This window comes from Martes martes, assembly GCF_963455335.1.
Source record: "Martes martes genome assembly, chromosome: 4".
Taxonomy (NCBI): Eukaryota; Metazoa; Chordata; class Mammalia; order Carnivora; family Mustelidae; genus Martes; species Martes martes.
The window spans coordinates 1,123,720-1,148,841 of NC_137891.1; the positions used below are offsets into that span (position 1 = coordinate 1,123,720).

A 25,122-nucleotide genomic window follows, 5' to 3' on the forward strand; every position below is an offset into this window, starting at 1 on the left:
AGCCGCTCGGCTCCGTGATGGGCTCTGGCGGCTCCTCTCCTAATTGCCCTTTCCGCATCAGCGGCGGAGCGAGGAAGTGGCAGGGCGCGCGCAGCCTCGGGAGCACCCTCCGTGGTGCGGGCTGTGCCCCTGGCCAGGCGGCCGCCGGAAGGGCTGTGACTGTGGGACGACAGAGGGCCCGCCTGAGCTGGGCAGAGGTGATGAGCCCTCCCCTGGCCCTGGGAGTGTACAAAGCCGGACATAAGCCGGCGTGCAGACGGGCCTCTGTTTTGGGCCAAGACCTCTTATAGAGGAAAGGGGGACCCCAGTTTCCAAGGTGCCTCCAGGGCGGGGCACACAGCGCACTGAGGGTTTCTGCGTACCTGCTGGGCCCTGAATCGTCACGGCCAGGCCTAGGCCGAGTAGACCACCAGCTTTGCCTGCCAGCTCTGGGCCGTGGGCAGCGGCGGGAAAGGCCAGGGTGACCGGGTGACCAGGTGCCCTGATTTTTGGTCCCCTGGCCAGGTATTCCTCAGGGCCTCCTGTGGCGCCCTGCCCCTACCTGGCTCTGGGGAACAGAGACATGGTCCTCGGTCCCCTCTGGGCAGGGCACAAGCCCAAAGGAAGAGTGCCCCCATCCCACTGCCTGGCCTGCCCCTCGTGGGGACTAGGGTTCCGCCCTGGGTGCCGTCTGCCTGCACCACTGTGGTCGTTGTCCTTAGAGGTACAGAAGCAGCAAGCGAGAAGGGTTGGGCTGGGCTGTATTAAGTGACAGGCTCTTGCAAAGACCAAAGGGCAGTAAGTTTGCAGCGAGTCAAAGGAAACGAGACACTTGTCAGAGAGAGGCACCTGTGGGCCCCTTAAGGGGGATGGCGTGTTCCGGGAGCGCTGGATTTAGCTGCAGGGATGGGGCCTTTGCTGAGATGAGGTCATGGAGTTTTCTTCCAGGGTTCCAAGTTTTACTGCTGTCCCTGCACCCTCCCTGGCCCTGCGGGAAGCTGGGGGAGCAGTGGGCAGGGCACATGCTGCACCTGGGGGCATGCCCCCTCCAGGCTGATGCCCTCCACAAGTCATGCCTAGCTGGGACCCCAGACAGCAGCTCAGAACTGCAGGGCCCGTGGCCGCCGCTGATGGCCTCCGCGGGTGAGTGTGGTGTGTCTGTGCCGCCCGCCCGCTGGCTGTCTTCCCTCCTCAGGGCTGAGAGCCGGGCCACTCCCTCCTCCCAGGCCCACTTTTTGCAGCTGAAGCCGAGAGCCGGCTCCCACCTCCCAGGCCCGGAGCCTCCCAGGCCCGTGTCTGGGTGGAGGCGGCCCTGTGCGTGCCTGGGGGGCGGTGTGGTCATGAACCTGGTGGTTGGGCAGCTGCTTCATCTCTCGGGGCCAGGGGCGTGGCGACACTGGGTCCTCGTGTGTCTGGGGAGATGGCAAGATGGGAGGAGGAGGGCAGGGAGTCTGTGTGAGGGGCCGTGGGAACTGCACCCCCCAGGGGTCGGCACCTGCCTGAGGCAGAAGACCCCCCGGGGCTCCGCGGGCCATGGGCCTGGTGGTGGTGTTCGCTCTGGATCATCGCCAGGGGTGCCGGGATGGCCAGCAGGGGCTGGCGTGTCTGGGGGCTTGGGGCTTACCTCCCGGTGTCTACCGAAGATGGACGGACCTGGGGCTTTGGAAAACCCCAGCTCCCCAGCCCCAGGCCCCACCTCAGAATCCGGGCAAGAGCATCTCTGGGAGGCTTGCTCTGTATCTGGGCGTCGCCCGAGTTGGGAGGTCTGGGGGAGCTGGGACAGGCCCTGGGTCTGAGCCCCTTTCCCTGTCTCTGGGGGTGCCCTGCCAAAGCCTGAAGCCTGGGCCGGTCACAAAGTTGCTCTCGTCACTGCGTTCCCATCCCTGCTGAGTCTGCGCCCTGTCGGCCGGCCAGACTGCTGCCTTGTCTGCAAACCCGGCCTGCAGGGGTGTACCCCACCGCTCTGCAGGGGTGTACCCTACCGCTTGGGAGCGCGTGAGCCCGGCCCCTGTGAGGACACTGCGGACGCTCGGGGAGCGGCAGCTGTCAGAGAGTGTGTGGGGGCAGCGTGCGGTGGGACGTCTGTCCGCCTGTCGCTGCAGCTGCCTGCCCTGCCTGCCCTGCCTGCCCAGCCCTGCACACATGGCCCCTCCTGACCTCTCTGCTCCCTCCCTGCTCCCCCCTCCTTCCTGTCCACAGTTGGCTGATGCCCGGCCTGTAGCCCCCCTGCAGCTTCGGCCTGCCCTTCTGTGGGCTCCTGCTGGGGACCCGTGGGCTCTGGGGCTCCTGCCCTGTGCGGAGGGCCCCAGGGGCAGAGGTGGACCATTTCGAGAGTGTCAGGGCGCGGCCCACCGGGCTGGTACCCTTCCCCTAGTGCTGGTCCAGCAAAGGCCAGCCTGGCAGCCTGGGTTCCGGACCGGCACGCGTGGTTTTCTGCGAGCGGCCGCTGCTCGCTGTAGAGGCTGTTTCCGGGCTGCCTGGCAGGCATCTCCCTTTAGCCTGGGCTCAGAGGAAGCAGTGGGGTGACCCGAGAAAAGGCCCTGCTGTGGCGAGTGGGACACTGTGCCCTGGCCGGAGGCCTTGGGCTCCCCTGGGCGCCTGGACCGCAGGCCACCTGGTAGCTCCCCACCGCCCATGGACTCTGGCCAGGCCTTGCCCGGGTGACATCAGGCTGGAGGAGGGGCCCCGGGGCTCCCCTGGGCAGTTCCCTACGATGGCTGCAGCCCGTGCACGTCATACACCCGTGGGGCTGTGCCGGCCGCCCTGAGGGCTGGGGTTGCGGTGTCTGGGGGGCAGCTGCCCCCTGTGTGCCCCCATCCCTGAGGGAGAGGACAGGGGTCAGCCGGGAGGAGGCAGGCTCTGCGCGTGCCCTCCCTTTCCCGGGGGCTGTACGGCTTCAGTGGCTTCGCCGTTGGAGTCACCGTCCGCAGTGCTCTGCACCGTGCCTGCCCCAGCCCCTAGAACAGGGAACTGGCCCTCTCCGCATCGTGGCTGAGAGTGTGGGGTTGTCCGTCTGGGAGTGGTGGGCACGTCCAGCCCCTTCCTGCCCACCAGCCGCCCCCCCCACCCCCCGGCAGCAGCTGCCAGGGTGGGGTAGGTGGGCCTCTGTTTCGTGGGCTGACTCCGTCCCCTTGGCTGTAGCGGCCCAGCTCGAGTGGCCTTGGTGCTGTCAGTGAGTGTGGGCGTGGCCTCGCCTTTCACTGGGGGATTTGGGACCCCCTGAATATTGCTCCTCAGAGCCTCTGGTCTCTTAGGGTTTCAGCCTGGCTGAGAGGGATGTGCATGACCTGGTACCTTTCAGGCTCTCTCCTGGCCTTCTCGGCCCTGCGTGGGCCAGGCCCGCAAACGGAAGTGGGTGCAGAGATGACAGAGCACTGGCCATTTCGCGAGGGCAGAGAGCACGTGCTCACGCGCTGGGGGGCCCGCGTGCCATTAGGTGCTGGCCAGCACCCGGTCTTGCCGGCACTTAGGGCTGAGGCTTTGGGCCCCTGCATTGGGCACGCGAGCCCTAGCCAGGGCACAGGCAGGAGGCGTGGGCTGGGTCCCCTGGGCACGAGCTCCTCTCTGTGAGGCTGAAGCCCAGCCCCAGGACCCAGTGTGTAGCATGGCGGGTCCCTGTGCCCTGATGGGTCCGGCCGCTCCCTGACACCTGTGCGCACCCCGCACACCCGTGCGCTCCTCACGCGCTGCCCTGGGGTGCCGCACTCCCTCCAGGGCCTGCTGAGCCCGAGGAGGGTCGGCCCTCGGTGCGGGAGGTGGTCTCGAGGTGCTGGAGCCTGGGCAACTGCAGGCAGGTGAAGGGATGCCCAGTCCCAGGACATCCTGGCCCAGCTGCTCCGCCCAAGGTCAGCCGGGGCGCCTCAGGGAGCGAGCCTCCTGGGTCTGCTGGGGGCCGGGTGAGCAGCGGCCAAGGCCGACCCTGCTCCCCGGCCTGCTTCTCAGCCGTGGTCCGCGTCTGTGAGGGAGGGCCCCGGTGGGTGGGGCGTCTTCGTGGTGCAGGGCTGCCCCCTCACTCGGAGTGCCCGGCGTGGAGGTTCTCTCCCTGCCCGGGTCCCCGGGTTGCCCACCACGCGCCGCCTTGGCCTTCCCGGTGTGGGGGAGGGGAGCTTCCTGAGCTCCCGGGGCTGGGCGGGCCTCCCTGCCCTCTGGGCCATGCCCGTGGGTGGGTGGGTGGTGAGAAGGGCTCGCTTTACCCCTTCCTCCCGTAGCAGCATAGTTAAAAGGGGAGGGACGACCCCCCCATAATCTATAGCGACTGTCACGGAGCAAACTACTGCCATCTCATACAGACGGGTCAGGTGTCGGCGCGATCGATGGCTCGCGCACCATAATTATAGGAACGAGCGGCTCGAGTTGCTTGAGTGAGTGTGAGAAGAGTAGGGTCTCAATCTTCCCTCTAATAGGGCCCTGACAGTCCGTGGCGGCGTTGGCGCCGCGTCTTGGGCTGACAGTGTCGTCATTAAACAGCAGGTAGTGTGGGGCGACAGCGAGCGCAGCCCGCCGGGGGACAGGCAGCCGACCGTGGTTGTTTGTCATCAATGAGCCGCCCACGCCCTTCAGGCTGCTGTGCCGCCGGCTGCCGGCTGACGTATGGCCTGTCGGGCTGCCTCTGTGATTTGATAATCGGTAACTGTTTGTCAGGGCCGATCCCTGGCGCGGTGGGGACAGTGCTGCGGGCGGCCAGCACCTGCGGGCCACGGGGTGCAGGTGGGACACCGACGGGGCCGGGCGGGCTGCTGCCCATCGGACCCCCCCAGGTTCTGGGGTCCTCCTGCGCCTCTGTCCCGGAGGTGTGCGTGCTCGTGTCTGCCTGGCCTCCCCACGCCAGCTGTGCTGGTTCTGGCTGGGAGGCCCTGCCTGAGGGACCCTGGCATTTCTGTGGGCTGGTCTCTGAGCAGAGGGGAGTTAGAGCCCTCCTGAGAGCTTCCCAACGAACCCGTGGGAGCGCTAACCTCCCGTGGCCTCGGCGTGCAGAGCGGGGGCATCCTGGGTGCCGGGGAGCCTCTCCAGCTGCCCTGTCTCCTTGTTTGTGGCCACCGCTGGAGACGAGGGCCAGACTGTCTCATTGCAGCCGGGCTTTTCCAGCATTCGAAGGGCTGGGAACCATCAAACACAGGAAAAGTGGAGTGATTTATTAGACTCATAAAAATTCATACTTTGTGACTGCAGTCATCGCATTCCTGAAGCTTGTTGGAGCTCCGTGCGTGGCAGCTCCTGCCGTGAGCGCGGGGGCGGGGTGTCCGCCGCCTTCTGCCTGGGCTGCTGTCACGCCTCGTTGGGAGAGCCGGACGGGGTCCCGCCAGCACATGAGCACCTGCTCGCGAGGCGGGGGCTGGTCGTGCTGCCGCTGCACTTCCACGGGTGGGAGCCCGAGGGCCGGGCCCTGCCTCCTGTGTGTTCTGTGAGCCTCCCCGCACCAGCTGCCTGGGCTGGGACCGTCCAGGGTCGGGGGGGACAGCAGGCTCGGCCAGGCGAACAGGGCACCTGTGCGAGAGGGTGCCCGCCTGGAGGTGCGTCTGGAGCGTCTTCACGGGATGGAGGCATGTGGGTCTCCCGGCATCCGTGTTTCTGGCTGGTGTCCGTGGGAGCTGAGCCTCTGTCTGTTCTGTCCATCCTCAGGGACCCTGCGCAGAGGCCCCTTGGCTCCCCAGCCTGGGCTCTGTCCTGCGTCTGTGCGTTGAGAGCCCAACATGCCCATTGGCTCTGCCATGCACTGGGCATCGTGTGCTCTCTCTGGAGGATATGAGGGCACAGAGGCCCCCAGCTTCGTACGGGGATGTCCCACCAGAGCTGACCACCGCCCACCCTGCCTGGGTACTTGGGTCCTCCCCTACAGACTGCAAAGGGGCCTAGAGCGCGGGGGGGTGGGGGCTGGGGGGGAGAGACTGAGCCTCTTATGGAAACTGCTTCTGTCTGCGTCCACACAGGCTGCAGTGGGGTGCCCGGCTCCTGCCAGTGCCCGCCTCCCGGCTGTGTAGACACCTGCAGGCAGTTGGCTTCATGCTTGATGGGTGGGAAGTCGTGTTCATCAGTGCTCATCTCCCACATCCCCTCGCTGTGACCCTCGCTGACTCCGCGAAGGCGGCTGGGAGGCTGTGCGGCTGGGAGCGCGTCCGTGTTCCTGCTCGGGGCCTGGTAGGGAGCGGCCGGCAGCGGCCTGCTGCAGCGGGCGGGGAGCTGGGGCACTCGCTCAGCCGCCGGCCGTGTCTGAGGCAGTGGTGGGGTGCTGCAGAGGTTCCCTGAGCACCGCAGAGCCCAGGCGAGGGTTGTGCATTTGTGCGATGGGCGGCACACACCGCAGCCGAGCCTGGCTGCAGGTGGGCCTAGATGGATGTGCAGGGCATGCTGACCAGAGGGACAGAGGCAGAGCATCTCCCTGCTTCTCGTCTCACCGCGGAGCAGTGTGCGGACAGGGCTTGGGGAGGCCGGTGTGGGGCCCCCGCTGGCGCTCAACCAGCTGCTGGGTTTGTGGGGTGGCCCAGATGCCACCTGGTGGGCCTGGGTGTAGGCAGGTGTAGGTGCGGACCCAGGCGTCCTGCTGCTGCCCCAAGCGCACTGAACGATGTACTCAGAAGGCGAAGACCACGGACTAGAGAGGAAGACGAAAGCCAGCGGTGTGCTGACCCCGAGGACCCGAGGGAGACCCGAGGGAAGGGCCAGAAAAACTGTCTCCAGGGGAAGCTGCCCCGGGCGGGGACCGCACGGGGGACAGGGAAGAAACCCTCTGGCGGGGAGCTCCAGGCGGCCAGGGAGAGGTTCCCGCGCCACTTCCCTCCCGGCCTTTCGGCCTGTGCGCTCTCGGGTGGGTCCCCTCGCCTGTGAGCCCGGGGTGCTTGTGCAGCTCGCCTCCGGGGCTGAGAGGTGCTGTGGGGACCTGACCGGCACCTGCTTCCTGGGGACCGCGGGACAAGGCTGGGACGGTCGGGGCCGGGAGGCCTTCCCTGTCTGCTGCTCACGCAGCCAAGTCCTCTGGGGAACTTCCCTTGGGCGTTGCTGGGTCCGCCTGGCCTCCTTAGCGGACGTCTTCCTCAGGAGCCGGCACAGATGCGGGGCAGGGTGAGCCCAGGCCGGGTGGAGATTCATGTGGGGCGCACGGGCTCTGTTTTCTTTCTTCTGGAAGGTTGGCTGCCCGCCAGGCTGAAGGGGCAGGAGGCGCAGGGGCTGTTACCTCTGACACTCGCGAAGCGCAGCTCCTGTCTGGTCACCAGCGCCCATCCCGCCGTGTGCGCACCACGTCAGCCCTGTCCCACAACAGCTCTATCCCTGTTGGAAGGGGACCCGGCTTGGTGGGCTCTGTCCAAGGCCTCGGCGGTCCTGCCAGGAGCAGGCTGAGCGGCCCGGTCTGGAGGAAGAACCCGGTGGGCTCCCTGGGGCTGAGCCGCCTGCGCGGGTGCCTGGGGCCGTTTGCTGCATCTTTCGCGTGCGGTAGGGCTGGGGGACTGGGAGGGAGAGATGGCCAGGTTGTCCCTCAGGGTCCCGGCAGAGTCCTGTCGCTTGCCCCAAGCCAGGGCAGGTGGTGGTGGCTGGGCCCCCAACCTCACCAGTGTCCGTAGAAACCAGGCTGTTGGTGTCCTTGTCCAGGCTGCCGTTCTAGCTGCCAGTCTCCCAGGAGCCCGGAGGCGCGGCCCAGCTGAGGCCCCGAGCCTTGCGCCTGGACACATCCATCCTGACCAAGTGCAGAACCGAAGGGTCTGGGGGTGGTGGTGTGAGAGCCCGGGTGGGTCTGCCGGGGGTCGGCAGCCAGGCCGCGTGAGCAGGAAACGACCACGCCCGGTGCGCACGCACTGGTGCCACGGGTGGGCTGGGCTGGGCTGGGGGGCGCCGCTGTCAGAGTGGGGTGCGGAGTTGCTGGGGCAGTCCCGAGGCTGGCAGCTCCTGCAGAGAGCGGGGAGAAACTGGCCTGAGCCTCCGTGGGCCGGGGAGGGGGAGGGCGGTCCGGGGACCCCCCCCAGCACCCGAGGACCAGAGCCTGCACTGCGCGGGGCTTCCCTCTCCCCGCTTCCTGCAGATGGCGTCTATCCACGGAGTCGCTCCTCGTGGCCTCTGGGCCTGCCCGCCCCTCCGAAGGGTCTCAGGCCCATTTCACCCCCAGATGCCGCTCTGGCGTCACCTTCTCCAGGCTCACTGAGGGGACAGCTCAGATGAGGGCCGCTTTGGGAAATGCCCGGGTGGACGGGCAGTGTCTAGAGAGGGCGGGCACCCCTCACTGTTCCCTCTGGGACTGACAGCCCTTCCCCTGAGCCACGGCCCGGGCTGCTGCTCCTCTAGGAGCTGCTCTGGTGCCTAACCCTCCGCTGAGAGCTGCAGGACGTCTGTGCCCCTGCGGGCAGAGCCTCTCCCGCCCCAGGGAAGATGGAGTGTCCTGCTGACCTCCGCTCTGGCTCTAGTGGTGGGCACGGCGTTCCTGCCAGGCTCAAGGCCCAGAGACAGCTCAGATGCGTGGGAGGGTTTCGGGTGTGAGAATAGGTCTCCCTGTGGAAGGCTTCTCTTGCGCTCTTTGCGCTCCCCTGTCGTCGGGAGGGGCTGCCCCACCGAGCCCCCAACCCTGGCCTGCCTCACCAGGGTCCTGCAACGCTGCTCTGGTGCAAGGTTCCGTGTCCACTGCGTGGCTTGCCTGCAGCTGGGGGTTGGGGGGAAGAGGACTCCGGGGCACCTTCTGCTGCCAGGAAGACCAGGGGCCTCTGGGCTGACCTGCGCCTCCCCTGCCCCCACCCCTGCCAGGTAAGCGTGGGAAGGTAAGGGCCTGGAGGGCTGGGGGATGCATCCTGAGCCAGATGTCAGGAGCCTGCCTGGGCTCAGTCCTCCCCCTGGCTCTCTGGGGACCCTTTCTCAGCTCAGGGTCTGTGGGCTGCTTGTTGCCTGCACACTGTCTGGACCCACCTGTCCTGCTTGGCCCAGCCTGTCCCCATGTCTGTCCGTGTCACTGTCCCTGGGGTGACAGAGTCTGGGAGCAAGGTGAGGCCTCGGCCGCAGGTGTGAGCCTTGTGCCACCCTTGAGGCAGTGCAGGGTGGGCCTGACTCCCGGCTAGCGTGCTAGCCAGCTCCTCCCTGGGTTCCAGTAGCCCCCGGAGGCCCCCTCCCCACGTCTACCAGGAGAAGCCAGAGCACTGGCCACCTAGAGCCTGCGGCCATGCTGTCCCCTCTCTTTGGACCCCACTCAGGGTCCTCCTGCACTGCCCAGGCGGGCGAACTCACTGCGGGGGGCGGTTCCCGGCAGTCCCGCCTGTGGGGTGCACCTGTTCGCACACAGGTGGGCCTCCAGTGTGGTTGCAGCCAGCAGCGGGAGGCTGGTCTGGGAGTCTGGCTCTTGCTGGAGAACGGGGCTGTGGCCAGGGCCTGCCCTGAAGGCCGTGGGCACCGAGGCACAGGCAGACGCCTTGCAGGGAGGGGATCTGGGGCTGTGCCCCACGCCGTCAGCCTTCCGTGTGCAGCGGCCTCTTGCCCTCTCTCCGGGGCGCACCAGCAGCCCCACGGCCAGGTGTTGGCCCGCGTCTTTGCCCAGGAGGGGACTGGGCTGGTTCCCATGGCTTGACGCCCTGCCTACCCTGTCCCCTCTCATCTGCCGGATGCCAGAGCTCCCCCTCCAGGGGTCGAGGACTCCAGGGCCAGATCCCGGGCCGGGCCACAGCTGGCGCCTCACCCGGAACTGCCGTGGGTGGAAGAGCTTTCCGACCGCGGAAGAGCACGTCTGGGCGTGTGGAGGCCTGTGATTGGCACCCATGGGCCCTGGGCAGCCAGGGGCCCCTGCGCCCATCCCAGTGAGGGGCACAGGTGGCTGGGGGCACGGGTGGCTGGCGGCACGGGGACAGGCCCGCTGCGACCTGAGCCGATGAGGAGTGGAGGATGGTTTAGGAGCAGGAGAGTAGTCGTTGTGGCTCCTGAACCTCGGAGCCGCAGCTGGTCTTTAGCCAGCAAAGGGCGCGGGCCGTTTGGGGGTGCAGACGTGTCCGCGTCGCCATCTGGGGAGCAGAGCCGGCAGTGGGCACGAGAGGTGGGTCTCGGTGAATTGTGCCCTGGGGAGCCAGGCCTGGTGGGAGGCCCACCACTGCAGCCCCCCCGGCAGCCGGGCCCCCCATCCCCAGTTGGAGGGCTCTCTCCCCCGCACCACATTGCCGGGGCCCTGAGAAGCTGGGGGTCTGGGGCCTGGCCTGGTGCCCCTCCTTCAGGAGCACAGCTGGGTTTCTGGGCAGATTGGCTGCCCCGTGCACGGGTCTCTCCAGTCCTGCTCTGCGGGCACAGGTGTCTCATGTGGCTGATTCTGGTGAATTCTGCATTCAGGTACTGGTCACTGGCTTTCTGCTCAGCGGTCCCATCCCCTAGCTGGCATGAAGAGCCAGAGGCGGCCGTGCCCTTGGGCTGTACCTCCACCAGCAACACCCCGGCTGCCTCATGCTGCCTGGCCCCCAGAGCCTTAGGGGAGAGGCTTCTGGAACAGGGTGGGAAGCTTCCCAGCTCATTGGCCGCCTTCCTGTGGCGTCCTCAGCCTCTTGCCCAGTTGGCCTCTCTGGAGGCCCCGGTGCCCCCATCTGTGGCCTGTTGCTGGCGGCGGGGTCGGGAAGCTGTGGGGCCTGGGACACGTGGTCCCTGCCCTTCCCTACCAGGCCTTTCCCGAGGGAGCCAGGCGCGGACAGCCAGGTTCTGCAGGGGACACTTGGTGGCCCTGGGTTGGCCGGGCCCCTTTTGGATGCCCCGCCCTCCGGCTGGTCGCGTCTTCGCACAGAGCTTGTACCCTTTCCTTATTCATTAAACGATCGTGAAATTAGCAGCTCGTTTTCTACGTAGTTATTGCCCTTTGAAGTTCCATAAAAATCTGAACTCCGTCTCAACTCCTGCTCTGCAGTAACACAGAGAGAGCCGTGACCTCTGTGGGATGGGCTCTGCCATCTGTGGTGGCTTCTCTGAGGATGGGGGGCTGGGCGAGCTGGGGCGGGGGATGGCTGCGGACGGGCCGGGCCGGGCCGCGCTCCTCCTTTCTCTGCCGCCCGCCCAGTGCCCGGCGGCCCCGGGAGGGACTGGAGGGACTGGCCAGGGGCTGGTGAGGGACTGGCCAGGGGCTGGCGCGCTCCCTGCTTCCGCAGCTGGGTCACGGAGGGCGGCACACGCTGGGCTCGGCACTCGGGTCCCAGGCGCTGTGGACCTCGGCGGCCTCCCCCTACCCCGGCAGCGGGCCTGCCTGTGTGTGCTGTACCTGTGCTTGGCACAGGGAGGCCCCTGGCGGCCCGGGCGTCTCCCCCACCCCTGCAGGGCCCCTGATCGGGGGAACACGGGGAGGCCAGCCCCGGGGGCCGACTGCAGGCACGCGGGCTCTGCTGATAGATGGGCTCATATCCCACTCAGATATGATGCCAGCAGTTTTTTTGTAGTTTGTCTTCCATTGCGGTAGTAAAGTTTTTAATTAGGAAAGCTAATGAGATCGATTAGTCATTAGAAGTGACCTCTGCACGGCAGGGCGGAGAGGGCTGTGTGTGTGGGCCTGATAACGCGGCGCCCGGGCCTCGTTGGCAATAAAGGCGCGAAGGGTTTGATTTGAGTGAAATGTGCCACGGGGAATACATCATGCGGAGAAAAAAAATTACAACCCTGGGAGTCTGTAATGAAGGGAATTAAACCCACATCCTATCTCAATAACATGATTATCTACACAAACCCTCCGCCAGCCGGGAGGAGCGGCAGGCTGCTGGGGCTGCCTTCCCAGCCACAGGGTCCGGGCACGGCCTGGGTGCCCGCGGCCTGGGGACGCCGCCTCCCGGCCTGGCTGCACAGGCCCTCCAGCTCCGGAGAGGGGCACCTCTGCTCCCTCCCGCCCCAGCTTCCTGGTCCCTGAGCGCCGGGCGCGACGTCAGGATCCTGCATCCGTTGGCCGTGCGGGCATACTGCCTCTCTCCCTCTGTGCCCTCGGCAGGGATGCCCCCGACAGTCTTCCCGGGGTCACGGTCATGAGCACTTCCACTGCCTGTGTCCAGCACTGCCTGTCAGGGAGAGACGGGGAGCAGGAGTGGCCTGCAGGCCACAGTGGGGGCAGGGCGTGGGCAGGTGTGCCCCCCTCCCCTCCACCTCCACCTGGTGGAGGCCTGACGGTTGCCAATGTGAGGGAGCTGACACCAGCCGGCCTTTTAAGGGGAGGTCTGCCTTATGACTTTGTGCTTTCCTAGAAATGGTAATGGGGCACTAGCAAATAAAATGCAGAAAGTTAAGCAAAAAATTGGCTTCACAATAGGCCTGCACTGTGCAGGAACGCATTCTGTGTGCTGCTTGCTCTGTTAGCTTGAATGCAGGGACCGGGCCTTTGGGGCATGGGGTCTGGGGGCTTCCTGGAGGAGGTGGCAGGGTAGTGCATTTGGAAGAGGGGAGCAGAGCTGGGCTGGGCTCAGGGTTCCCTGTGCTCAGGAGGAAGGGGATGAGGGTGGTGAGGCAACCGTGCCCCCAAGCAGGAATCTGGCCACAGAGCCAGGGCTGTGTGGCGCTAGTGGGGTTGAGGAGCACCTCACATCCCGGAGCAGCGGCGTGTGGCTGCCCTGGGAGGCCCCTGAGCCGCGGTCAGGGGCTGTAGGCATGTGTGCCATCCGGATGCAAGGGCTGCGGGAGCAGGGAGGCTGTGAGGTTAGCTTGGGGCCTGGGGGACTTAAAGGAGGTCTGTTAGTTGGAACAAGGTGTCACTGATTTTCTTTGGTCCGCCCTCGCCTGCAAGATCTTGAACATTCGGTTCAGCAAACGTTTGTTGACCGACGCCTGCTGTACGCCAGGCTCTCCCCTGTGTCCCAGAGCTCGAGGTCTGCCCACGTTGGCCGCTCAGCAAGACCAGGTGTCCCTGGTGATGCTGTGTTGCCTTTGCTTTTGCTGAGCTTTTCCTCTTTCTCCCTGAGTTCCCAGAGCTGCTGCTTTTGGAGGGAGACAGAATGAAAGAGAGACAGAGGCAGGGACAGAGACGAGTGGGGGAGGGGGACCTGTCCTGTTGCTGGGGTGTCTGGCCCAGCCTCGCCTGCCTGTGTCATGGCTCCCTTTGGTGGGCGGCAGCCATATGGGAACAGAGCTCTGCCCTGCTTTGCGCACTCTGTGGGCCTCAAAGCCCCATGTCCAGGGGGCGTCCACACTCTCCTTGGTCTGGCAGCAGAGGCAGATCCTCTGGTCTGGGGGCACTCGGGAGGCTGTGAACCTCGCCGTGTCCTGGCCTGGCCGTGTGGGTGCCTGGGAACCCTGGCAGAAGGTGGGGGACACCTGCAGGAGAGGCTCTTCTGACATCTGGACCAGGAGGCAGGGTGCCAGTCACCAGGCAGTTACTGGCCGTGTGGGGGCAGTGGCGCCTATAGGATAGGCTCGTCCTGCTCGCTCCCAGCCAGCTGGGAGGATACCGTGGGCTCCGGTGGGCTGGGCAAGCCTGGAGAGGTCTGTGGGCCACGGTGCCGATCTGGGGCCTGGCTGCGGGCGAGAGGTCTGTCAGGTCCGGGGCTCCCAGGGATGATTTCTAGATGCCGTCTGTAGACCTGTAAGGGCTCCTTGTGGGCTGGTGACGGGGAGGTTCCCAGTCCGGCTCGGGATTTGTGGGTGTTGGGAGGGTGCCTCTTGGGGCCCAGGGGAACAGGCAGAGGTCGTGGTGCGCTGGCCTTGCTGTCAGAGGAATGGAGTGGCTGCCATGGGGCACAGTTGTGGGGGGATCTGCGGGTTTGGGGCTGTCATGTGTCTGCCCTGCGCCCTCTCCTGGGCCGTCCTGGACCCTGGGCATACTTCATCCAAAGGGTCACGGGCCCGCTCTGGTGCTGCTGCTCCAGCAGCGAGACCGTGTGTGTTTTTCTGGTGGCCTCATGTGGCATGCACGCCCCCCACCACGGCCCGGCTGCCTGGCTGCGGCGTCGTGGTCAGTTCCTCGCGTGGGTGTCTCTGTGGGTGGGAGTCCCGGGCTGGCGGCCTCCCTTCCCAGCCGTGCTCCCGGGTGCCGGGCGGCCAGGCGGGATGGAGCCAGGCAGAGCCTGCAGGGTGCTGGGTGCCAGCGCGTCCCAGAGGGCAGCTTCCCGGAGAGGCTGCTGGCCGTGGGCTGGGCGGGAGCGGCTGCAGTGCCTGCGCCCGTGCTGCGTTCGCTTTAATTATCTGGGCAGTTAGAGCCGTAGATGATGAGAGCCGGGCAATTAGGTACATTCCTCGAAGCTGTGGAGAAATTGCCGGCTATCAAGTGGAGGGGAACTCGGGCAAAACAGATCCCTGGTAATTGCATGAAACATTCGGCGAGAAAAAAGCTGTGGCGTTCATCACCCCGCAAGGTGTTATGAAAACAGTGGTGATTAAATACATAAATCTCTGTGAGCATGGCGGGAGGTGCCCGGAGAGGGTGGTGAGCACTCTGCACCCCTGGCCTCCCGGACCCGCCCGCGGAGCCCCCCCCCACCCCCCCGCCCCAGCTCATGGGAAGCTCTGGGGACTGGGGCCTGCCCGTGCTGCCGCCCCTGTCGGCTGGCCTGGGAGGCTTGGCTGCTGCCTTTCCTGCCCCTGTCACCGCGGGGGCCTGGGCCCAGCTCTCCTGCAGCCCTGGGGATGCGTGTGCGCCTCGAGGGGAGGGCCCGGGGGGAGGCGAGAGGAGGCCCTGCTCACCTCCGCTGACCTGCTCTGTGTGGGTTTTCTCCGCAGCGTCTGGTCTGCACACCCTGCGGAGCCCTCCCGCCGGCAGAGAGATCAAGACCCGCTACCGCATTGTCAAGAAGACACCGGCGTCCCCTCTCAGCGCCCCCCAGGCGCCCCTGTCCCTGCCCTCCTGGCGGGCACGGCGGCTCTCCCTGTCCAGGTAGGAGGCTCTCGTCCAGGCTGCCGTGGGCCCGGGGCCTGCTGGGGCCCGAGCTTGCCACGTGGAAGTGTTGCGGCCACAGTTTGCTGGTGGAGGAACGGGCTCGTTTTTCCGTTCAGTGGTCTCTGTCCCGGACATACGGCCAGCCCGTGTGGGCTGCGTGCACGAACGCGTGAGCCCCGCACCGTTGTCAGGAAGCTGCCAGCTGGCGGGCGATGACCGAGGGGACAGCCACCGTCCAGACCGGCGAGGTCACGCCGAGCCGCACCTGGGCGTCCTTCACGGGGAGACTTCCGGTCAGAGTCTGGGCCCCGAGCGGTGCCCCGGAAGCGGGGGCCTGCGGTGCAGGGCCGGAGGTGAGGCTGTGGGCCCCTCCGTGCTGCCCCCGTGCGCAGTAGCCTTGCTCGAGGCTGCTTCTGGCTGACGGCGTGCAGGCGGGGGGCAGTGCCCCTTCTTTTCTGGGTGCCCCAAGCCCAGAAACAAGAGGGCTCGTTGGGGCAGCAACATTGGGGAACCAAAGCCGGGGGCTCTCTCTCGAGCCCGCTCAGCCTCGTGGCTCAGGAGACACAGCGTGGGGTGCGGCCCCTCCTTTGGTGACTGTGTGACAGCTCTGGCAGGTGGGGGGGAAACCAGGCAGTGGCAGACCCCTCCCTCTGTTCTCTCACCCTGCCCCCCACCGGGAGCCTACTTCCTCCTCCCGGCTTCAGCGGGCACTCCCGGGCACGTAACGTCTGGCTGGAGGCTGTGGGGCGAGGGATCCTTGTGCTCCGAGGGGCTGGACCAGCTCTAGTCCCGGGCAGGGGCCATCCCGCTAGCCTACTAGGAGCCTCCCCCCACTAGTGGCTGCCGGGCTCTAGGGCCGGGAAAGGAGGAGCTGCCTGCCGGCCCACGGCTTGTGTCCTGGGCGACCAGCCCACCCAGGCAGGCAGCAGCACCCACCACCCTCCTCCCTTACCATGAGGCTGCACTGAACTTGGCCCTGCTGCCGGTTTTTCTGGAGGCAAGAGCTGCAAGTATATTTTAAATTAATTTTACTGCACTTTTTGTAATATTTTTGTTTTAAATAGATTTATAAGTATCTTGGGGGCTATTTCTACAAATTTATGAAGATAATTTTCGCTCTCTCGATAAGGTTAAATTTACACCTGCTATTTCCATATTAATTCACAGTGCTAAGTGGGCCTAATTTTCTTCCGTTCTCCTATCTAGTGAGCATGGCCTTTCCTAATGCAATTTCCCCCTCACTAAATCACTGTGATCGGGAGTCATGATCGAGCTAAATTAACTTAAATTAATTTACTTAATAAGAGCCCCAGATCATCGTGAATGAGGTTCAGATTTATTGATTCCTGCGCACGCCTCCCCTCCTGCAGTCCGCATCCTGGCCCCACATCAAGCCCCTGCCAGGCCCCGCCTCTCCCCGGGGGTGTGGCTGGGGGCTGAGGGGAGCTTCAGTCTCCGAGTGCCACCGAGGCCCCTGCTTTGGGCTCCGCTGGGCCGGTGCCGAGCTGGCTGGGCCCCGCGGGGGTCACTGAGCAGACACAGGAGCCAGGCCCTGGGGGCCGAGGGCGGATGGGTGGGTGGGGCGTGGCCGGGTGCGCCGCTGAGCCGTAGCCGCCTGTACAGCGAGAACGTCAAGCCCATTAGGTAGCGGACAGCCCAGTCAGCAGCAGGACGGGCAATATGCCTTCGCCCCAGCGTGGGAACTGCGGAGCCGTGTGGGCAGGCCTGCGAGGCCTGACCTCGGGTCAGGTAGATGGGGTGGGCTGTGGGTGCCCCAGGCCAGGCTGCGAATGGATGGGCCCAGATCCAGCTGCCAGCCCTGCACGGCCACTGTGCCCTGGAAGCTCCTCACCCTGACGGAGATGGTGCTGGGCCAGCTGCCTTGCAGGGAGGGCTGTGGCTGTCTGGGTGCCCTGGCACAGGGGCCCACCTGGGGGTCTGGTGGGTGGGAACCGTTAGGGCGCTGTCCTGGCTGGCTCCGTGCAGCCCTCACCAGGCCGTGCTGGGGGCCGCACGGCTCAGGTCCCGTAGCCCTGGCTCGTGCTGGACGGCTGCAGGCTCAGGCCAGGTCCCCAGGTGCTGTAGGCCTTCGAACCTGCCCTGTGCCCGCAGGCATGGCTGAGCCCACTCTCCGGATGGCTGCACGTCAGCTGAGGCCGCGTGTGGAGGCTTTGCTCACTGGGGTCTCTGTGTGTCCTGACCGTGTTACCTCAGGCATCTTGGACGTGGCCTGAGCTCAGAGCCCCGGATTCCTGGGGCGCCAGGCCGCTGGGCTCGGTGGGCCTGCCGGGCCTGCAGGCTGAGGGGGTGGCTGCTGAGGGCTGAGTGGCTCGGGGTCCCAAATATGTCTGCCGGTGGACTGGGCTTCCTTTGCCCAAGGTCACATGGACACCCGGGGAGCCTGCAGGGCGCCGGGGAGTAGCACAGGCTGTGTGACCTGGGGCAGGCGGGAAGGCCAGGGGCAGGGCTCTCGTCCCAGGGAAGCCAGGCGTCCTGAGCACTACCCTGAAGCTAATGGCCAGCGGCCATGGCCAGTGCCTGCCCTCCTTGTTCCAAGGGATGACACTGCTCATTGTGGTGGGGGGATGACTGCACTCGGTCCTGCGCCACCGGGGGCCTGGCGTTAGTTAGCATGACTATGGAGACCACGGGGCCGGTGCCACCCTTGTCCCTGGAGGCTGGGGCCAGGATCCGTGACTCCCTCTGCCAGTGGAGTTGGGGAAGAGCAGCCCTTCCTGGCAAGGACGCTGCATCGGGGGGGCTGTGTCTGCGGTGCCCACCAGTCCCCCTCCCCTCTGGGCTGGCAGGCTCCTGGCCTCGGGCCGCCTGGATGCAGGGACAGTGGCTGATGGCCCTGGAGGCTGTGGGACTTGCAAGAGGCCGGGCTGGGCCCCTCGGACCTCGTACCGCTGGTGCCCAGAACCAGCCCCGGGGTGTGGGGTGCCCTGGGGGGCGGCAGTGGGTCCTGGAGCGCCGCGGGGGGCGGAGGCTCACGCTGAGCGCCGGTTTCGTGTTCTTGGTCTCAGATTTGCGGATTCGCTTTTGCCCTCAGCGGCGGCTCCTGGCGAGGTCATTAATCTGAACTGAAGCTGAAATGTGACTTATATCCCTAAAGTGCCTGTCGCTTTTTTTCTCTTTCCAAATTCATTTGACGTGACAGCGCGGAGCAGGCGGGAGCCGCTGCACTCACGCGGCCGAGGCTGGAGGCCGCGCGGTCCCGGCTACAAATGGTGCTGTCAGCGCCGCGCGGGCCGCCTCGCTCCGCCTCGCTCCGGGCTGTTTTATTTTTGTGTCTGTGCGGTAAATCTTAAGTAATCTCTGACTGGTTTGACGAGCTTCGGGCTGCGATTTTGAAGGCTCTGAAATGCTTTTCCCGAGTGACGTCTCATTAAAGAGGAGTCGAGCCGGAGGAGGGGCTGTGTCCTCTGGGGGCCGGCTGTGGGGTCCCCTGTGCTCCCCTCATGCCCAGCCGTGGCCGCGCTCCTCCGTCTGCCTGCCCCGGGACCGGGCTGTCGGGCACAGCTCTGAGCCCGGCGTCTGGGGTCGGGGTGGCGGCACCGCGGGCTCCGGGCCCGGCTGCAGAGAGCTGCCTTCTCACCACCGCCCCACGCGGCAGAGACAGCGCTCGAGGATCTGGGCCGTCCCGTGGGGCAGCAGTCCCATCGTGGGGCAGCAGTCCCATCGTGGGGCCCCGTCCTTGGGACTGTAGCCCTGAGCCCCTCCCACAGGCGCGCCATCCGACACGGCCCCACCACGGGGCTCAGCGTTTGATTCTTTCGGGGAATGCCTGCCCCTCCCCAGACCTGCCCTGACCGGGGCCATGGACCTGGGGCTCCCACAGCCTCCCGACCTGCCCCGAAGGCTGTGGCAGTGAGAGGAGCTCTGAGGGAGTCCCCCCGTGAGGGGGTGCCCCCTCCACGTCACAGCCACACCCCACGCCTGGCTCTGTCTGGTGAGGGCCCCGCTTGGTGCTGTGCCCATGGGCCCCTCCTGCTCAGCCCAGGCCAGGACCTGTGACGGGGCTAAGAACCTGGGGCTAGGCGGCGGGGCTCCCCCGCAGACAGGGGGGTGCCACCGTCCAGTGCCGGGCCCACTTGGCCCACGGTGCTGCCCTCCAGCTGGAGGCAGGCACCTCCATGGGGTGGTCGGGGCTAGGAGGGGTGCACAGGGCCACAGGACACCCAGAGAAGGCCTCTCTAGGGGTGGGGCAGCTGTGGTCGGTGTGGGCCGAGCTGCGGGGGCCTTTCGCGGGGACCTGGGGAGGGAGCCCAGAACGTTTCACTCAGAGGGCAGAGGCCGCCCGGAGGGCGGTATTGCAGTTGGGCCCTGAGCCCTGCTGCTGGGCTGGTGGGGGTGTGGGGCGCATTAGGGGGGCTGCGGCCCTTCCGCCTGGCAAACCCCTTTCCCAGGCTGCGACTGCTGTGATCAGGCCCAGGGCATGTGCCGTGGCCAACCTTGATCTTAACCTTGTTGGCGTGTTCCTGGGAGTGCCTGCCTGCCCCGCCTTTCCTCTGATGTGAGCCTGAGAAGCCTTCACCGTGCCCGGCTCCCCCAGCTGCCCCGTGAAGGCAGCCTCTGTCCCAGTAGCCTGAGAAGGGCCAGGCCAGGCACGGCTCCCACTGTCCACGAACGTGCTGAGAGACGGTGGCCAAGGCAGCAGGACTTTGAGTTGGTTCTGTCACAAGTAGAAGTGTCCCCGTCAAGGGAAGAGAGCTGTCCGGCTGCTTTCCCACAGGAACCAGCTGGGGTCTGGGTGTGGGACGCCCACTCCAGGTGCGGCCTGCTCTGTGCCGCCGGCCGTCGGGGCGGTCCTGCTTTTCTGTCAGACGCAGGGAAGGTCTGGCCTGGATGCTTCTGGGGTTCTGCCCGGCTGGGTATGCCCGTGGAAGGGACAGCGTTTTTCCAGAGGGTGAGAGCAGCTCGGGAGGAGCCCCCGATGTGTGCGGCGGGGACTGCTCTCTGCCCCGCCCGGGCTCTCCTCGCTGGACTCAGGCGTGGCTATGTGCCTTCCTGTCCTGCCTGGGCTGCACGTGCCTGACCCCCAGGAATGGCCTGTTCCCTGGGCGCTGGGCAGGCGCTGGGGCCCACTCTTCTGCTCGATGGTGCCTGGAGAGCGCACAGGCTCCTGGTCCTCTCCACCCAGGGAGGAGAGTGTGGGGGCATCACCGTCCACATCTGGGCTTCCCAGTACTGACTAGGATGGCTAGGCCTGTGGGGGGGTGACCTGCACCCCACCAGCCCCCCACTCACCTCCGTGTCTGCGGTCCCCTCAGAGGGCAGCAGGGAGAGCGAGGTGAGAGCCACCCACTGGATGTGGACCATGCAGGTGGCTTGTTGGTGTCTGGGCCAGGGGCACTCGGTGCAAAGGGGCGCCTGACCACACCAACAGGGGCTTCTAGGCCCCGAATGTGGTGGGAGATGGCCTTGGATCTAGGCCAGATTTGGGGCTGGTTTGAGTCCTGGCTCTTAACTGGGTGGTACTTGAGCCGTCTCCCTCCCTGGTTCCTGGTGGAACGGTGTGGGGGGTGGGGCGCGGGGGCCCAGGCCAGCCTCCAGTCCGAGGTCTGTGGAGGCTGCCCCGGGTCAGGTTGCCACCTGTCTGGAAGCTGTGGCCTGGTAGGGGACAGACCCTGAGCAGGCAGTGGCAGAATGTCCCCGGGCCAGCGTGCTGACACATGTGGCAGCCTGGGATGTGTGCATGTCGCCCAGGCCTGGCTGCGGTGAACAGGAGGTGGTGGGCTCTCCGCTGGCAGAGGAAACGGCACCCCCCGCACGAAGCCTGAGCGGGAGGCCAGGCAGCTTCAAGGGCGGCGGCTTGACTGGGCTTCAGGCAGCAGGGCCTAGCCGTACCCCAGAGCCCTTTGGGCACCCTCGACTCGGCAGGGCTGGGCAGGCAGCGGGTGACCCTGGCTCTGCTCCTGCCCTGGGGCGTCTGACCACCTAGGACCGTGCTGGCCCTGGTGCGGCACGTGTTGCCAACGAGTGTCTCCGGCCAGCCTGGTGGGCAGTCGTGGCCTGGCTGCCGCCTGCCTGAAGCAGGTGTGCTCTGGGGCTGGCGCCCAGGTTACTTTCTTGCATTTAGTTTTTTTCAGTAACTTCATTTCGATGTATTTTCGTACATAGAGAAAAGTTGCAAAATTTGTATTCCTCACCACAGTTCCCGGAGTAGTTACGCGTTGCCCCATCTGCCGTATCATTCTCTCCCTCCCTTCGTGGACACCCATCCATGTAGGAGCTGGAGACCCTGTGCCCCTTGACTGGCCACTGAGGTGCGGTCCCCAGCTCGGGCAGGGCTGCCTGGGGGCAGAGCAGGCTGGGCGCCCCCGTGGCGTTTGGGTGCTGCGTCTTGTCAGAGTCCTGGAGTCCGGCCCTCGCCTGGCTCCATTTTTCGTGACCCTGATGATTTGGAGAACGGGGGCCGGGTGCTTCCTGCAGCGTCCCGGGCTTGGAGGCCACCGTGAGCGCGAGGAGGCTCTGATGCACCTTCAACAGGAATGTCGCCACAGTGCTGGCTGGCCCCTCCGTGTGGCCCCGGGGCCTGGTGTCCGGCTGCCTGGTGCTGGTGTGAGCCTGAGTGACGCTCACTCCAGGTGTGGGCAGAGAGGCCTGTCAACCCAGCGCAGAGCGTTGCGTTCCTGCTTCACCCGCGCCTTCCAGACCCTTCATCATTTCTGCCCGTGTCCCCTTTTGTACCAGCTGGAGGGTGTCCCGACGGGAATCGCTGTCCCTTCTCCCCCGTTGCTGTGCGTACTCATTTATCTGTTTCTAACAGTATGGACTCCGGATCCTCATTGGGAATGCTGAGACTCGACAGTCTGTGATCGGTTCTCATTGTGATTCATTTTGACCCTCAGTTTGTCCCATGTGGCCTGTGGAAGTCCCTTTGAGGGGCCTGGGTCCTTGCCGTGTGGCTCCCCCGTGGCTTCCAGGCTCACCAGGAATGCTCCCTCCCCCCGCCTGGGGCTGACCACCTGCCCGCAGAACCCAGCTCCTAGTGACGCAGGGGCTCTCAGCGGCTCACAGCCCCCCACTGCGAGGATGTCATGGCCCTGGGGGCACGGGGGTGCGTGGAAGGGGACTCCCGGCGGGAGGACCCTCTTGAGCCCGAGTCTGCACACACTGCCGTGTGGGTGGGCTCTGGCGTGCGCGCTCACACTGCCAGTTCAGCTCAGTGCCGGGGCTCCCTCCTGCCTGCTCTAATGCAGTGGGGTCACCTGCTCCTGGGGTCACCTGCTCTCTTGTTCTCAGGATGTGCACTCGCTAGAGCTCCCCATTTGTTTACAGTTCTTTTTTAGCTAAAATTTACATCCAGTGAGATGCAGGAATCCGAGTGTACAGAGCTTAGACTTTTGACCAATGACGCACCTGTGTCGGTCGGACCCCTGTCAGGGTCAGGACTCCTGCCACCCTGAATGCCTCCCAGGACGCCTGTTCTGACCCGCCACCCCGCACGACTTGCTGGGCTGGAGCTGAGATCCCCCATGCGTCCCTCTGCTGCCCTCCCCTCCCCGTCTCTGGCCTACGGCCCCCACGCGCCCTGAGCGCCAGGACTTTTTTTTTTTTTTTAAAGAACTTATTTATTTATTTGACAGAGATCACAGCAGGCAAAGAGGCAGGCAGAGGGACAGGAGGGGGAAGCAGGCTCCCTGTTGAGCAGAGAGCCCAATGCAGGGCTCGATCCCAGGACCCTGAGATCATGACCTGGACTGAAGGCAGAGACTTAACCCATTGAGCCACCCAGGCGCCCCAGGACTTCACCTTTTTTTTTATTTTTTTAAAGATTTTATTTATTTATTTGACAGACAGAGATCACAAGTAGGCAGAGAGGCAGGCAGAGAGAGAGAGAGAGGAGGAAGCAGGCTCGCCGCCGAGCAGAGAGCCCGACGCGGGGCTTGAGCCCAGGACCCTGGGATCATGACCTGAGCCGAAGGCAGAGGCTTTAACCCACCGAGCCACCCAGGCGCCCCAGGACTTCACTTTTGATTGCCGATCATCTTCCTTGTTTAGTAGCTCTCCTGTCTGTGGGCGCGGGAGGGAGTCCTGCTCTGGAGGACGGTGGACGAAGGCTGTTGGCTCTTCCCACCCGGCCCCATGGAGACCTGTGTCCTCATCCCATGTGCGCCTAGCAGGGGCCCGCGGGGACACGAAAAAGTGCGCCATCCCACTTCTTCCCAGAGCGGAGGTGCCGTTTCTGTCCCCATGATGGCACTTGGTGTTACGGTCTTTCTGATTTTCATATTTTCCGTGTGTGGGCATCTCACCGTGGTTCACTCTGCGTCTCCCTGAGGGGCACGCTGGGAGCACTCATTCATAGGCTTACTTAAGGCCGCCTGGGCTCGTTGGCCCGTTTTTAAGTTGGTCTGTGCTTCGTTCTCAAGATACAGGAGTGCGGGGAACTCGTGTGTCCCTGCTCCGATGTGGCCTTGCTTCCCACCCAGGAGTCTCGGGGGCTGTGCCTTGCAGCCGCCGGTCTCCACCCCTTGTTCAGAGGGTCGAGTTTAGGACAGTCCCCCTTCCCAGGGGACTCTCTCTTGGCTCCGGTCCCTCTCAGCACCGCAGCACCCCTGTCCCAGAAGTGCCCCCAGGAACCCTGTTGGCTGTGCTGTCCCTGGGTGACCCAGAGCTCCCCAGAGAAAGCCTGGCCTTTCTAGGCGTCTGCGGTCCCATGCAGGGCAGGGCAGGCTCCTGCTTTGTGCTTTCTGATGGGGCACATCTGCCGGACCCCAGCCCCACTCACATACATCCCTTACCGGCCCAGGGCCCTGGCCTTTCCCTCCCCCGTGCGGGACACCCCTCAGCTGTCGCCTGTCCTGTCCCATTGTAAGGTCAAGAAGTGAGAGCAGGAGGTGAGCCTGGGGGTGACAGGGCAGTTGCCAACTTGGAGCCGAGTCTCCTCTGGGCCTCCGTGCTGAGGGGCCCCAGGCAGGGTTCCGGGGGAGAGCCTGTGGGGGGGTGACCCGGGCCCCGCCCACTTCCCCCGAGCTCTGCTGAAGCAGGTCTCCTCCGGCAGGTTTTTTAGAATTTTATTTTATGAGAACAGGCGGTTACAGCTCCCCAAGTGCCGTAAAAGTTAATGTGATGGCCTCCCCGCGCCTCTGCTCATTTTTATAATTTTTTATTTTATGAAACAGGACAGGGAGCTTAGTGACTTATTACTATTCATTTCGTTTCAACGCAGTAAATATTGATTCAGTTGGGGGTTTTCAATTTAAACCACTCGGCGATTATATAAAATATTACTGGCCTCTGAAATTATGCTTACCGATCCCTTCGGCTGCTCATTAAGGAAGGAGTGCGGTTGTAGGTCCCTTTGCCTTCATCATTCTAATAAATGGGCTGAGGTGCGTTTCTGCTCGGGAGGTGCGGCGGAGAGTGCTGGCGGGGGCCTGGCAGCAAGGATGCAACTCTTAATTTGGAAGTCGGTTCAAAGCGCGCCTGCCTGATTTATTTATTTCTGTGTCTGTTTGAAGCAAGCGGCCCTTTCAGCTGTCAGCAGCCCCGTGGCAGCGGGGCTGAGCCCGTCCTCCTGAGGCGGGAACACCTGCCCGAGCTCCTTGGCAGAGTGTGGGGAGGGGCCGGGGCTCAGGTGGGGATGTGGGGCCTTGCCCCCTCGATGGAAGGTAAGGGAGGGGGACCAGCCTGGCCCCAGCCCCATCGGCCCTGATGCTTACTGTCAAAGACACCGTGGGGCGCCTAGGGGGCTCAGTGGGTTAATAAGCCTCTGCCTTCGGCTCAGGTCATGATCCCAGGGTCCTGGGATTGAGCCTCACATTGGGTTCTTTGCTCGGAGGGGAGCCTGCTTCCCCCTCTCTCTCTGCCTGCCTCTCTGCCTACTTGTGATCTCTGTCTCTCTGTGTCAAATAAATAAATAAAATCTTTAAAAAAAAAAGAAGACGCCTCATCCCACCCTAGGACCTCATGCCAAAGAGGCGGACCTTTTCTGGGCAATGCTGGTAGTTGGCCCCTCGCTGGCCACACTGGCCTGGGACGCAGGATCCCAAGAAGGGAGGAGAGGGCCCCTGGGTGCCGGGGTCTGGCTGGGACACAGGCTGAGATGGCCTTCCTGCCGTCTGCCCCATGGGGAGTGGCCCAGGGCAGCCCCGTCTGGCATCGAGCCCTCAGGACCCCAGCAGCAGACCAGCTGGTCCCTCTGGGTCCAGGGTCTCTTCACACATTTGGTCCCTGTCCCCACCAGTGTGGACACCTCTGGGGCGGCCCCATGAAATGATGGAGGCCAGTGAGAGGGTCAGGAGTGAGGATGCAGAGCCCCCGGGGAGGCCGCGCTTGGCTGGGCCCCCGCCGTGCTGCATGGCCCTGTGCTTAGGCAGGGGGTGCACCTTAGCCACGCTCCCAACTGCTTCCTCCTTGGC

The 25,122-nt window shown here is 65.1% G+C and overlaps 1 protein-coding gene across 1 annotated transcript in view; it reads left to right on the top strand.

The window, feature by feature from the left end:
* ZC3H3 (zinc finger CCCH-type containing 3) overlaps window positions 1-25,122 on the top strand; it is a gene marked incomplete at its 5' end in the record, with an annotated part of 81,918 nt that overhangs the window by 17,862 nt on the left and 38,934 nt on the right. The window contains 1 exon segment of the mRNA XM_080802285.1: window positions 14,596-14,749. Within this exon segment, the coding sequence (XP_080658411.1) occupies window positions 14,596-14,749 (154 nt within the window).